This window comes from Crinia signifera, chromosome 6, assembly GCF_055691185.1.
Source record: "Crinia signifera chromosome 6, ASM5569118v1, whole genome shotgun sequence".
Lineage (NCBI taxonomy): Eukaryota > Metazoa > Chordata > Amphibia > Anura > Myobatrachidae > Crinia > Crinia signifera.
In genome coordinates this window covers 221,846,149-221,862,263 of record NC_139222.1, presented here as the reverse complement: position 1 = coordinate 221,862,263, position 16,115 = coordinate 221,846,149, and the positions used below count along the sequence as shown (strand labels likewise).

At 41.6% G+C, this 16,115-nt stretch overlaps 1 protein-coding gene across 1 annotated transcript in view; it reads right to left on the bottom strand.

Annotated features, from left to right (window-relative positions):
• The window catches only part of LOC146008997 (uncharacterized), a 79,143-nt gene that overhangs the window by 41,897 nt on the left and 21,131 nt on the right, over nucleotides 1–16,115 (bottom strand). Inside the window, exon 2 of the mRNA XM_083148941.1 lies at nucleotides 2,802–3,532. Within this exon, the coding sequence (XP_083005067.1) occupies nucleotides 2,802–3,532 (731 nt within the window). The remainder of the gene's footprint in view (nucleotides 1–2,801; nucleotides 3,533–16,115) is intronic.

Sequence of the window (16,115 nt, the reverse complement as noted above, 5' to 3'; positions counted from 1 at the left end):
TGGCAAGCCATAGGTCGGCAAGTAGGAAGTTTGAAGTATTTAGGGAATGTGCGCTATGTTTAAACACAAATACTTTTATTTCTCACGTACACCTAAAATAATGACATTTCTTAATGGCTATGTTGTCATGTAGTAGTCATTTAAAGTCATCCCTGTACAGAAAGTAAGCATTGAGTAACATGTTTAGTTTGACAACTTTGGCCACCACTAAGTTCTGCCACATTTTAGCGGTTTGGATATTACAGTTATTTGGGTAGCTCACTGCTGGCCCTTATTCTGGTTGGTGCGGTCGAGCCGCATATGCGGCTCCGACCGCACCAGACGAATCCCCGCCCACGCTACGGATCGCCACGGCCGTCCGTACACGGACGGCTGGCGATCCGCACGAAAATGGTGGAGGCGTACGCCTCCACCATGGTGGGAGCTGCCCCCTGCATTCGATGGTCGACGACCATCGAAGGCAGGGCCGCACGCCGCGGCAGCTCCCGCAAGCTGAGACCACACGGACGATTGTCCGTGTGGTAGCTTGTATGGGGGCTGAAAGCTGACATCCGCCGACGTCAGCTTTCCGCCCCCATGAGTGGCGTCATGCCCTCATTACCATGCGTACGCCCCGCGTTTGCATGGGAACGCCCATGAAACGCGGGGCGTATACATAGGGAAATGAGGGACTGAAGCCCCTCACGCCCCTATACGCCCCCTTTGCGGCGTCTAATTTTTTTAAACGGAGATTTCCCCTGCACATGCGCAGAGTGACCTCTGCGCATGTGCAGAGAGAAAACATCGGCGGTACGGCCGCATGCGGGCCGTACCGCTTCAATCTGAATAAGGGCATAGTTTTCTTTGTCAAGATGTCAACATTATTTGTCAGATGTCCAGAACACTTGCATTCAGCAGAGCTACCGGCCAATGATTAACTGTTCTCAGCTTATACAGTATATTGATAGCAGACCTCTCCATACTGGTAGAATGCCCATAGCTAGCTGTATATAGGACACCCTTCTGGTTGAACTTTACTCTCCTACAAAAGGTTTTTATCTTTCATTGCACAGACAACACAGATAGGCACATCTAGTTTACAGACTTATTACACTTGTAATGCAATGTAATTACTTACTGTTTAATATTGGATTGCAATTACATGGGAGCAGCTGAGGTCTTTATTGCAACTTTAAAGTTTATATTAAACTTTTTTCCCTGCAGCAATCCTGTAAAGGCTCAGTATGTGGGCTGCTGATCTAAGCATCGGCTGATCAAACAAAAACTTCTCACTAATACATAAGAACTCTTTATAGAAGCAATGCAGATACATTCCTATTACTGAAACATTGTAAAGTATTTATTCTTTAAAGCTACATTACTATATAGTAAAATATTTGACAGAAATCCCCTTCTCCTATCCTGAGCCCCAGAGCTCCATTCCTATTACAGCCAATGCTGAGCCTTGAAAAAATCATCTGCAGATAGAAGCTGTGGCTTAAGGGACTCGCACTTGAGTAACCTCTTTTACCTAGTTGAAAGTGCATCATCAAGGCCCATACACACTGGGTGATTTTGAACCGAAAGCAGCTCAGTTTTGTTGTTTTTGCTGCTTTCAAACGCCGACCAGTGTGTATGGGGCAGCGATGAGCGGTTAAGCGCAATTTCGTATCATCGCCAGCCACCGCTGCTCATCTGCTGGTATCACCAACAGATGAGTGACGGGGTGGACGGCTTTCCATAGCCTCCTGCTATATAAAGTCATCCACCATAGGGAAAAATCGCTCAGAAGGGCGAAAAACGTGTGTATGCACTGTGATTTTCAGCCCAGCGATTTTCCCCATCATCGTTGTCCATACACGCTGGTCAAAATTGTCCAGTGTGTATGGACCTTTACCTTTCTCCTATGAAGACTATGGGGATGATTCAATTAGATGCAATAGTTGCGGACATCTCTAATAAATATACAAGAAAAACGGGTTTTCATGGGTCTGTGCAATTCAACAATTCACCCTATTTAATTGCAAATTCACAAAAAAGGGATTCTTATGATAATTCTTGAAATTAAAACCAGAGATGTAAATGGGAAAATCTGACTGTTCCCCCAAAAAGACAAACTTATATAAGAAGTATTTTCATGGTCAGAATAAAAAGATTTGGGGTAGTTAAATTGTGTCAAATGGCAATTACATGTGTTTTTTTCAGCTAAAGATGTGCTCAAATTGAATGAGGGGTAAATGAAAATGGGTATAAATATTTGGGGGTTTTTAAGCCATTTTCTAAAAACTTTAATAAACAAAATACTCCCACTTGCAAACCTAAAAACATTTGTACTACACATAAAGGAACCCAATACACAATTCCCATACTTTGTATCACAATTTTCATCATTTCAAATTTTTTAACTAATTAAAAATAATGTTAAAAAAATGCCTCATTAGTCATTAAGGGCGTGTCCCTGGAGTTCTGAACCAAATCCAAAAAACGTTAGCTTAAAATAGGGATTTTCCTCAAGATTATCACCTGCGAATTATCACCACACATTTATTACGAACAATTAAATAGAAGTATATTGTGGATTGTGATAAAAGCCAGTTTTTATGGCAGACATTAAGGATTGAACGGGTGCATGAATGGGTACAGTGGGGAGCAGGTTTGAATAAGAAACATTTTAAAATATACTTCTATTTCCTGAGATAATCATAACTATAAAATGTGTTGTAGTTATCAAATCTACACCACATCTATGTAATATAAGTAGGTGAAACCTTATTCAAAGGTGATATATGTAAATAAATAAATATATGTAAGAATTCTCCTACCTCACTCAGCCTGCAACACTCGTCCATATATTCGTCCAGACTGTCACTTGTTGGGCATCTTTTTAATTGATGCAACTCCTGAATTTCATTGAAAGTGTCTTTGTAAAAGTCGTCCATGGCTTTTGTTTCCTCCGCCATTGTAGATGACAGTTCTGTACTGAACAAAGTGGTGGCTGCAGGTTCATTTTCATTACTACATAGGGGTAAGTCTAGATCCTCTTCTTGGCAGTCTATAAAATCTTCTATGGTATTTTCATGGTCTTCAACATCTTCTTTAACATCTTCAACATAGTCCTTAGAGTGTTCAATATCTGATAGAAAGGCATGGGCCTCATCTTCAGTTGTACAATTTTTCATTTCCATGTGGCCTACGGTAGGTGAGGACGAGGCGCTAAGGACACCTGAATCACAGGATGAATCTCTACTATGCACCACAAAGCTCTTCTCAGAACCTTTGGGAGTAGAAGGTGAGTTGGCTCCACTTGGCATCTCAACCCCCGAATCCTCAGACTCAAATTTATACAACCGCTTGAATTGCTGCAGAGGATTACATCCTGGTATTTCACATAAATTATTTTCTTTCATTGGTGCATCAGAGGGACAATCTGAAGCGGCATCTGTGTGATCAAAGCCGTCCCGACTCAGACTGTGCGGATCATTTTCATATTCATTTATTAGTTTCTTCATGTGGGTCAGCACCACCTCTCCTTCAGCTCTGGCACCTTTCTTGCCTGTTAAGAAATATAACAGTAAAACATAACTAAATTATGAAAGACGTCATTCTGAAACCTTGAAAGTAAGGTCTGTGGATTTCATCTTCATTGTGAGTAGATTTATTCTTCAAACAAAGTTACTGCTATTGTTTAGTAATCTAATGCAAATATTTTACTATTTGTTATTAGATATCAGATCACTAGATGACTTCTTTAATTATTAGGTGCACTTCGGAACACGTTTATCAACCACCTGTTAATGCATGTTCATTTCTCTCCTGTACTCAAGTAGGTGGGGAAATACAAATCTGTAACGTTAAATGTCAATGCTCACTACAGCACAAAGTATTTAAGCATGCGTGTGTTCTTGTTTGAGGCAGTGACCTGACCAATAGTGAACATGTAATTGATTTCCTAAGCATAGAATCAAATGATGTATTAGGGGATACATTTACTAAAGCATCTAAACATGAAAAGATGTGATGTTGGGGGGCGTGGCCTGGCAGCGGAGGTGAGCAGTCGCATCCTCTGTGAGCTCCCGGAGAACTCCGTTACAGACAGCGATTTCCCTACCCCATACCAGCTTTTCCCGCACGCAGACCAAGGAGACCGCTGGCGAACACCCTCCGGCGTGAGTTGCGCTCCCAACTGGTGCCGAATCCATCAACTGCGGGAGATCGTGATCGCGGCCTACACAAGACACGGAAGCCGCGGTCTGAGTTTCAGACGGCAGCCAGCCACCTGACGAGCGCACTCCCAAAACAAGCCTCTCCATAAAAAGCTCGCCCTGCGGAAGGCAACCCGGGGTGTCCTGCTAATCCCACCAGTGTCAGTGACTCCTGAAATCTGCCACACTGCAGAGGAGAACGCTCTTACACCCCAATGAAGGAGTCTCAGCGCCATCTTGGATACGCAGTAAGTCCAAACAGTCTGCTTCACTGAACTGTTAAGTCTCCCTCCGCTTGCCCTACCTTGCAGTCTTGTAAATATAACATCCAGACTCCCCCAATATACCCTCCCAAGAAGACAACAAAGGGGTAATAAGTAATATTACTAGCGACCACATAATCTCTATTACACTGAGAGTATAGGGCATTGCAGGTCAAGCCCAGTTACATTTACAATATCAACCTACAGAGACCTGTGGCACTACCGCCCTCCTTTCTTGAAAATGCAACAACCAAAGCATGAGAAAATAAAAGTCCTGTAACTTAGACAGCGCGGGCACGCATTATGCTGGAGCACAGACTAGACGTCTCCGATTAATTCGCTGGTCCACTGAGGAGAATAAATTATAATCTCACCTCTCAATCTATGTAATTCAAAGATACCTTCGCACCATACAACCACACAAGAGCAAAGCATTTGTTTAGCTAAATTAAAAAAAAAAGAGAGAGAGAAGAGAAGAGAGCCCCATATCCACCCTTTGTCAACAACTAGATGGACAAATTTGTCTCCACATCAATGTCCCTAAAAGCTCAAAAATCGAGACCTGAAAAAAGGTCTGAAAAAAATGCCACAGATTCAAAGATGACCTCTAAGTCAGCCACTCCACATGATCTCCAAATTCATGATGATTCTCTCACTCCTGCTCAACAAATGAGCGAAATAACCCGTGACACTCCAAGTAACATTGATTCCCAACCAGTCACATATTCTGACGTAGTAAGAGCAGTGAGAGACGCAATCAAAGAGACTATTGAACCCATCTTGGAAACCCATGCAACCAAGATGCAGCAAGTGGTCAAAGACCTTAAATCCCAAATGAAGCAGATATCCAAATCTGTGTCAACTAACGAACAAAGACTGGGAGAGACCTTTCAAGACGTTGGTGATCTCAAACAGAAAGTGGACTCACTACAGAAATCTAACTACCACCTCCAATCTAAACTTGACGATCTGGAGAACCGATCAAGAAGATCAAACCTCAGAATTCTGGGCATCCCTGAGTCACTCAAAGGCCCCGATCTGCTTGCTTTCTTACATAATTCGTTACTAGAGCAACTAAATATTAAAGAAGAATGCAATGGTCTAATTATTGAAAGAGCCCATAGAATTGGCCCCCCCAGACAAGCTCCTAACAGTAAACCCAGAGTGGTCATTTTTAAATGCCTCAACTTCATCCATAAAGAATTAATATGGACAGCTTCAAGAAAACAAAAAGATCTCCAATACGAGGGCTCTCGTCTAACTATCTTTCAGGACTTTTCCGCGGAAGTTGCACGTGCTAGAAGAGAATTCTCCCCACTTTGCTCGAGGCTTTACAAGGACAAAAGAAAGTTTGCTCTTTTGTATCCAGCTCGACTGAGAATACATGATGGATCATCCTTTAAAGACTTTAGCACAGTAGCAGACGCTGAGGCCTTCTTAGCAGAGTCTGCAATGGAAGAAGAAGATGACTCCTCTCAGTCACCCAGATGAAGGTTTCTTAGTACATTATACCCTCTTAAAGGATACATTTTACACTATGCCTAGAGAAACATCCGGTCTCTCTAAAGAGAACTCTACTAATAATTATTGTTCCTATTAGTTATTTTGTTCATTACATAGTTAATCTATGGTTTTTCTTCAGATATAGACATTCCTGAGTTAAATGTTTACTGATTAATGCTAAACAGTGTTAGACCAGCCTTTTAAGCTCCGGCTCTCCCTCCGGCCTTCTCGCTCCAGTATATAGCTTCTCCATAGCCTTTTGATAAACAGAGGCGAAACATGTTACTGGGGGGAGTGGCCCGAGGAAAGTCGAAGCTACTACTTAGTTTTAAATCACCTCTATAGCCTATAGGTACGCTCCACAAATGTTGTTGCCTGCATGTCTATTTGTTAACATGCTTTTGTTAAAAATTTGGAATTGGTTTCGCAGCAATGCGACTTTGTTCTTTTCCCCTCTCCTTCCTTCCCACTCTTCCCTCGTGTGTCTTTCCCCCCTCCCTAAAAACCTAAGGAACCACTGTTTGATACACGGTAATCTGAAGACCAATATTTTCACTACTAGCATAACAGAGAAATTCATAAGATTCACTTGTATTAAGACATGTCTAGTATAAAAATCGGGACATGGAATGTGGGTGGCATTGGATCCCCTGCAAAAAGGAAGAAAATCTTATTATATCTTCGTAAAGAAAAGGTAGACATTGCCTTTATACAGGAATCGCATCTTATGCCAAAAGAAATTGCTAAATTAAACATATTAGGATGGTCAGTTTTAGCCTCGGCTTCCTACTCAACCAAATCTAGGGGTGTAGTTACTCTAATTAGGAATTCTCTATCCTTTTCAGTGAATAATTCTACCGAAGATCCTCAAGGCAGATACGCGCTCACAGATACTATAATTGAGGGTTTCAGACTGCTATTATGTAACATATACGCTCCCAATAACTATTCTAAATTATTTTATAGCCAACTCATTAGTAAAATTCTTAACTACTCCGATGTCCCCATTGTATTAGGAGGCGACTTTAATATGGTATCTTCACCAATATTAGATCGAAGCTCCCCACCCACACGACATCACCAGACCCCTAAAATAGATATACCCTCTATTTGCTCTAGATTATCTCTGACAGATATCTGGAGAGCTCACTACCCCATTGACAAGAGCTTTACCTGCTTATCCTCAGCCCATCAAACTCTCTCGAGAATTGATTACCTCCTAACAACTACCTCTCTGTTCCCAAAAATTGCAGACTCAAAAATAGAAGACATTTGTCTATCAGATCATGCGCTTTTCTGGTTTAAATTAGTGATTACCACAGAAACTAACCAAAATCGTTCATGGCACTTCCCCTCCCACCTCAGTAACTCCAGGTCATTTAGAGACGCACTAGAAGCTGTATGGATCGATTACCACACACATAACGAACAAACTCTGTTAGACAACCCCTCTCTATATTGGCAAACGGCTAAGGCAGTAATAAGGGGTCATTTGATCTCGTACAGTAAAAGAAGAGATCGCGAATTAAACACGGATTACCTTAAAACACAAGCCACTCTCTCACAAGCCTACCAAAAATATGTAGCCTCTCCCACCCCGAGCCTCAGACAGGAGTACCTTAGTCAAAAAACAAAATTTGATTCGTTGCTATCTCAGCTCGAATCGAAATACTCCTTTTCAAAGGAATATAATATTTACCGCTATGGGAACAAATCAGGTAGACTTCTTTCGAGACTCCTGAAGGGACGCCATCCGAAGGTAGTCATTAAATCCTTATTAGATTCCAGTGGAGCTCCTGTCAGGGTCTCGACCCAGATAGTAGACATACTTAAAAATTTCTACACTAATCTATACACTTCCCCTAAAATAAATCAAACTAATAAAGACAAATTTTGGGCAAAAATCACATTACCCCAGATTAATGACCTTCAGAGCACTGCACTACTTGCCCCTATACAAGTAGAAGAGGTATCAAGAGCCATAAAAGGCTTAAAATTCGGGAAGGCGTCAGGACCTGATGGTTACTCGAACGAATTCTATAAAACACTCTCCCCTAAAATCATAGACCCCCTTGTCAAACTTTACAACACATTCTTAAAAGGAGAATCACTTCCCAGCTATTTCAACTCTGCGGTAATAAAAGTCATTCCCAAACCAGGCAGAAACCCCGAACTCCCTAGCTCCTATCGCCCTATCTCATTATTAAACATTGACTATAAAATCTTTACCAAAATCATATCAGATAGATTATCAAATATTGTACCAGATATAGTCAGAAAGGACCAAACAGGATTCATAAGAGGCCGTCAGTCTGTTAGCAACCTTCGGAAGGTGTTCGCAATAATACAAGGATTAAACAGCTTTAAAATTAAGGAGACAAACGTCCTTCTCTCGCTTGATGCGGAGAAGGCGTTTGATCTCGTGATTTGGGACCACCTTCTAGAAACGCTGCGCAGATTTGGAGCACCTACTGGATTTGTGGACCTTATTCATAGACTGTACCAATCCCCTCTCACTCAGGTATGGGGCAATGGAATACTATCCTCGCCTTTTACAATAGAGTCAGGGACCAGACAGGGTTGTCCTTTATCCCCCTTACTCTTCGCATTAGCGCTTGAACCCTTAGCAGTCTCCCTACGGAAAATGACAGACTTTACAGGTATCAGATTTAACAAAACTACGGTCAAACTCTCTTTATATGCAGATGACATGCTTTTGTTTATTTCTGACCCTATCTCATCTATACCTAGCATAATTTCAGAAATTGAAACTTTTGGGTCCTTCGCGGGTTATAAAATTAATATCACTAAATCCGAAATACTACCATTAACTGGAGATTCTTCAGAATTTGCTTCTCACCCGTCTCTTAAGCGCTTTCCACTTGCTCGTCAGAGCATAAAATATCTCGGGATACAAATCCCTACCTCTCTCCACTCACTATACTCCTTAAATTACAACCCCACCCTCAAGAAAATAGATAAATTACTAGATAGCTGGATCTCTCTCCCCCTTTCACTTATGGGAAGGGCAGAAGTGATCAAAGGGATTGCTTTTCCAAAGTTATCTTACCTCCTACTTACCCTCCCTTTCCCTCTCACAAAAAAGGACACACACACGGTACAACGTAGCTTTACAAAATTCCTATGGGCCGGCAAGAGACCTAGGATCCCCTACTCCAAACTGAAACTCCTAAAAGAAGAAGGTGGCATGGGTATACCGGACCCTGCCATGATTAGTAGAGCGGCTATGTTCAGGTACATAACAGATTGGATTTGGGAGAGATCCATCTACACTAACTATAGATTAGAATTAGATACCGTTCACCCTTTTTCATTAGCTGCCCTTCTACATTGCCCTTTAAGAAAAATCCCTGTGGGAATCAGAGAAAACATTTTATTTAAATATACGTATCGTGCATGGTGCCTATCTCACAAAAATCTAAATATCAACCCTGAAAAATCAATATATATCACGCTTTGGGGAAACCCTAACTTCCCCCCTGGCCTAGAAAATGTACACTTCCTATTCTGGAGAGACAGAGGAATATCTGCCATCCGAGATGTTTTCGATCCTGGAGGGAAACACCTCCTTTCATTTACTGAACTTCAACTAAAATTTGCCCTACATAAACACGATTTCTTCATGTATTTACAAACTAGGCACTATGTTCAATCTCTTCTCCTAACAACAACCAACACTAACGATAAAGACCCTATATGTTTCTTAATGACACTCACCAAAACTACCTCATACAGACTAAAATACTTCTACCATACCTTAAAACCCTCCGTAAAGGAAAAGCAGTGGTCAAAAACCATTGCAGCATGGATAAGAGATCTTCCACAATTAAATCAATTAGACAACCTTATTAAAGATATTTCTTTCACTTTTAAATCTTTATTCTCTGCTTCGCTTCAAGAATCCCACCTAAAGTTCCTACATAGAGCCTACATGGCCCCTAACCAAAGAGCACACATAGACCCTCAGGACACAGGTTGCTGCATCAAATGCAAAATGCTAAACGCAGATTTGACCCATTGCTTTTGGTTATGTAATAAGATCGCCAAATTTTGGCACAAGGTAGTAGAATTCATAAATAAGACCTTTCACTTAAAAAATAAAAAACACCCATTAGCATGTCTATTTCTAGATTTGAGCCCATGGGACCTTGGCCCGGAAAAGAAGAAAATAAAATCAGTTATCATCACAATTCTCGCGGTTGCCAAGAAACAGATACTAATTCATTGGATCAAAAAATCGTCCCCCTCTCTACAGACAGTCAAAAATGCGGTACTTAAAATCTTGTACTTTGAAAGAAAAGCGACACTACCAGACATCGACTCGGGAATCCATAAATTTGCTAGGAAATGGGAAGCTTACATAGCATGCTTAGAACCAGAGACCCAGACTTTCATATTCAAACTTTTTGAGTCCACCCCATGGTACCTATACAAACAACTATCTCCACCTTAGGACACCCAGATAAAATAGCGATTTCAATAATTCCACCCATATTCAAAGAAATTCAAAGAAATACAAGTAATTCTGTTATTTTCAACGATAGTAATTCTCTGTTTTTACAAATAGAACATAGCCGAATACTAATTGCCTACTCTTCCCCTCCCCGGTTTGTCCTGCCTTTTCCTTTCCCCGATCTTCCCCTTCCCCCATATCTTCCCCTAATATAAAATAATGTTTCCTGATACAACATGGTTACATGGTATTATATAGCACACTAGGTCTCTCTGTAGATCTACTTTGTTGTAGTAAATTCAGAAGTAGTTTACAAACATAATATCTTCCCGAGGTGCCTTGACTATAACAGTTAAGTGGGTTAATGCTAAACCCACTCCAATTAGACGACTATCATTGCCCACTGAGTTGGAAGTCATCTTGATGGATGTAGCATCACCTTTGTATCCACGAATTGTATAAATACCTAACTCATGTGTTAAGTTCGAATACCATGTAACTATAACTGTAAATGTTTTTTGGAAAAAATAACATTTTAATAAAACAGTTTTACAAAAAAAAAAAAAAAAAGATGTGATGTTGTCCAAAGCAGCAGGGTAACGCCCGGTGTTTAAGGGTATCCCCATGAAAACGCTGGACGTTCCCCTGGGAACGCATGCGGGTCAATGCCTGCCCAGGGTGGGCAGCTGCCGTCACATGACGTCAGGGCCCGCCCCCCCTTTTTGGCCACCTCCATCTTTCAGACATAAAAATCAGTCCAGACTGACTTTTATTTGCAAACGGTAAAAAAAATAGTTTGATGGACCGGGACCATCAAATGATTTTTCACTCGTGCAAGGGGATGTGTAAGTGTACCCATCCATTCGGGTGATGGGGGAGGAGGGGAGGTCAGGTCAGTTGGCAGGCGGTTTACATGTTCCGAATTTAAGCGAAAAGGTCTGAATCAGGCCCATTGTGTGTTGTTATATCCTACTGATTCCAAGGTGTATACCTGAATTTAGAAGCTTAATTATTGAAGTGTATTATAACTTCCCAAAATTCATACTTACCATTTACTAGAATCTTATTAGTTACTATGGACAACATCACCTCTTTTTATTTTTAGAAGCGTTAGTAAATTTACCCCTACATCTCTTCTATTTTGGTAGGACAGTGTCTGTACTTAGCGGAATATTAATAATCATAATCATTTTCTATTTTATAATTCACCTAGAAAATGACCTACTAAATACCTGGATTTCATGTCCACTTCAATCATATAAATCCTGTATTGTAAATAATTATTATAATGTAAAAAACAGTTTGTTGTTTGGAGTGGTACTTTTTATTTTTATCAGAACCAAATAATTTTTTTCATCCATTAAAATTTTCCACTGAAACATGATTAATGTCTATGCCTAAAAATTACCTTCCTGCCAGACATTCCTTTGCAGATTGATTGTGAATCCCAAGCAATCCAACATTCACCTGCTGATATGAACCAATAATCCTTGGCACAGGCGGATTTAAGTGGCACGGTGCCCCTTGGCCAACAGTAATGGCCTCCCAATTAAAACATTTTCATTGTTGAATTATAAATCCTCATTTGGGGTGGGATGTACTATGACGAAAATGCGGCAAAAGTCTCGTTTTACTGCATTCTCCAATTTACTAAAACCCGGCTGCACAGTCTTCACCTTTTCACCTTTGGGTGGCGATACCCTTCAGAAGCCAATGAGGCCTATGGCCGCCCACTGCCCGACGTCTGCACCCCCCTCCCCTGTCCTCCATGATGCTCCTCCTCCCCCAGCAGCATGTCACAGCTGGGGATGTCCTTCCGGCTGCAGGGGGGAGAAGGGGACTCCACAGAGCCCAGGAGGTGATGGAGACCACCCCCCCCCCCCGCGCAAACCACATTACAGGTATCGCTGGGGGGCCTCCATCACCGCGATGCCAGCCGCATATGTTAGTACATATGCGCTGGCATCGCGGCATGGCGAGGGGCGGCGATGTATGTTAATACATCCCACCCTTTGTGATTAGCAGTTGAATATGATATAATATTAACATAATCCATAAATTATGACAATGTATTTTTAATTTAATTTTCATATTAATTTAGTATGACAGCTTACAGGGCAGAGTGTTTACTACCCATCCACACTCCACTGAAGATGGCATAAGGTACAGTGAAAATATTTGTAGTTACTGTGATATTTCAGACTGACAGAAATAAAATAAGCATGCCTAGCAAGTGTTGACCAATGCACATGGTAGCGGCTAGTTCCCCTTCCCCATAAGTACCTGGGGAGGAGAGGGGGCGGGGAGAGGAGGAGCAAGGCTGGAACAAGAGACCCAAATGGACCTTCGCAGGCTCGCTTAGCTCACCACACTTCGGGCATGGAGGGCTTGTTCCTTCACTATCCATGCCAGCACTGGTTGCCTTTAGTAACCGGGTGGCGAATGAAGCAAGCCACCATGCACGAAGCATGGCGAGGGTCCCTTGTTCCAAACTTGCTCCTCCTCTCCTTCCCAGGTCCTTACAACAAAGGGGAGCTAGTCACAAACCAATGCACATGCAGTGGCGTAACTACTGTAAGGCAGCCCCAGCTGCTGCTTGAGGGAGCAAGCAGAAGTGGGGTCTGTGTGGGCACCGGCACCCGCTCAACGCACTGACATGCTGCTGCCTGCTGCTGCCCACTGGCTGAGCACCGGAGACGGAGACGAGTCAGCCGCAGTGCGGGTGTGGCCATGGCAGAGACGACAAATCCCCCCACTGATTTAATTGACTGCACACAGAGACGACTGTTGGCTACTGTACACAGGATGGGCTGGCGGATGGGCGGGCGTCCTGGGATACGTCAGAGCCAAGGGAAGCAGCAGTGTCTGCTGGTCTCTCTTCCTCTCTCCTGCTTCAGCTTCTCCGTTATGCGTGTGACGTCATCACGTCACATGCTGGGGAAACACGCTGGAGAGGAGCCCAAACTTTTTGGCAAGGGGGCGCAAAATTTATAGTTACGCCATTGTGCACATGCCTCTCATGTCTAATGGGGAATTCAACACTGATCCAGGGGAAATGTTTGCAAATCTGATCTGCTAGTTAAAAATATGCATTGGATACATCTTGCATTGTTGTTATCACATAGTAGTGTAGTAAGGTTTCTACAGAGGTATTGCTTCAGTAATAATAAATATTTAACTAGACTGCTTATGCACATAAACCACTGCAAAGGAGGGAGGGGCCCGTACTGGAAATCAGTCCCGAGCCCAAAAATGCCTAGTAGCAGCCCTGCCTGTGCGAACGCGTGTGGGACCGATTGATATAGAATAACCCCCAGAATCACAAGTGAAATAATTAGCTCCACTTGAGGATCTTTTCAAATGTGTCAATGAACAATGAGTGCACCTGTGCATCTGCCAGGTGATCTGTAAAACATGAACTGTTGGACCACAGCAATAAGGAGCAGGTGTTTATCTAAGTTTATTAACGAAAAAGCTGCCCAGTGTATTTTATTTCCTTTTTGGTTTATTCCCACCTAGCGGCTTAAAGAATACATGAAATGTTCTTATGTTCTTGCTGCATCAGACATACAACTGGCACTGTTGTATACAACTGGCACTGTTTGTTAGAGAAGGTCACAGATTAAAGCAAATAAACACAAAATATTTAAGCATAAATCAAATTGGTGATGGTACAGGAATCTCGGTGGTCAAAATGCCGACATTGGCATGCCGACATACATAATCACAATGGATCTCTGTGTGTATTTTAACCCTACTGGAACCCCCTTTCGCAGCTTAATCCTTCCCTGCTGCCTGACACTAACCCTAACCCCAGTATTTTCTGTCAGCATTCTAACTGTCAGGATGCAGATGCCGGGATCCTTGCTGCATCTTATTGAAATGTTGTTATTTAAAATACTTAATCTTCCAATGATAAATGTATAAAACTTATTGGATAAAATTAATTCTTTGTTTCCTGTCTTTTCTTACTGGAGATAGACAAGTAGGTGGTTCTGTGTAGTATATGCTAACAGCAAACTCTATCATAGCGAGAATGAGTTGTTAACAGGTAAAAGGTAAGAATACTATATATTATTATTGGATCATACCATTTCTGGCATTTTAAAAATAATTTCTGCGCCATTTTATTTCTGCCTTCAAAGAAAAAAAAACAGATTTATGAATTTATGTTAAGGTAATAGCAATTTAATTTACTAGGTATTGCAGGGATATGCTAAATTATATGATAGGCATGCTAGAACCAATTGTAGTTTCATGATTTATTATTGTACAGGACAAAAGTGACAGGTCCAAGCCTGTAACTTCTATAATGAGCTCATACCACAGGCATTCCATCATCTCTTTGCACTTATGTGTTGAACTTGACAGCCTGAGGAGATCAATTATCCTAGAAGTGTACAGAGCTTGACTTCATGAAGCAGTTTATAGGACTCAAATACCCCTTTCACATCGCACTTTTAAAACGGTATATTGCCATTTTTTTTCCATTTTAAAACGTTTAAGGCTGCAATGTGAAAGTGCCAGAGTTGATTTACCGGTTAAAGTTAACCGGTATTTCAACACGGTTAAAAAGCAGAGTCCTACACGTTTTAAAGCCGTTTTTTTGGCAGTTTGAACAGCTCTATTTCAATGGCTTGAAACGTGTCCCTTCGGGGTTTAACGGGTTGAATGTGTGAATGGTATTAAATGCTTTTTAAAACGGTTTTCACCTGCAATGTGAAAGGTCTTAAGGTTCAGACCCGTTTTAAAGTCCCATTTAAGAATACCGTGTCATTACCCATTTCTGCAATGTGAAAGCAGTAAAAATGTATTGGTAGCTGTATTATTATTATTATTAGTAGTAGTCGTAGTAGTAGTAGTAGTAGTAGTAGTAGTAGTAGTAGCAGTAGTAGTTGCAGTAGTAGAAGTATGCAGTATAGTTATAAATTATACACTTCCTCTCCTCTCCTGATCTCTCTCCCTCTATCCTCACTCACATCTCCAACTGTCTCTCTGCTGTCCACTCTTGGATGACCCAGCGCTTTTTTTTACTTAAAATATCAAAGACTAAACTGACCGCTTACCACCCTCCTGTATAAACCCAGCCACCTCTCATCCTAACCTTTTGTTTATGCCCACTTCTTCCCCTTCTGTGTCACCCCTGTCTGCCTAACCCTCCCCTTTAGAATGTAAGCTCTCACGAGCAGGGCCCTCTCTCCTCATGTGCCTTTCTTAGAATATATAAACCTCTGCCACCCTGATGATTGCTTCAGTGTCCTGTCCCCTGATGCAACTATCCATATTTACCATGTACTTGTCCTAAATTGTGCTGTAATTCATTATCTGTTTTTGCTCATTTGTGTATTGTTAGGCGCAGTGGAACCTTTGTGGCGCCATATAAATAAACGATAATAATAATAATAATAATAATACAGATTTTATGGTAAGCTGTACATGTATTAGTACATACAAGTACATACTCCAGAGAATATTGTCTAAAGTGAAAAATAAATGAAAGAGAGATAGTGGGCTGTGTGAGAGGAACACTGGCTTCCTATAAGCACACACTCACTAGTTTATGCCGGAAAGCACTTGGTTCTATAATTATACAGTCTGCTATACCTGCTGGAATGCTGGGAAGCAGGTGTTCAGTTCATGTACTCATATATGTGCCTCTGCATGTCCCAACATAATTACAGATGTAATACAGTC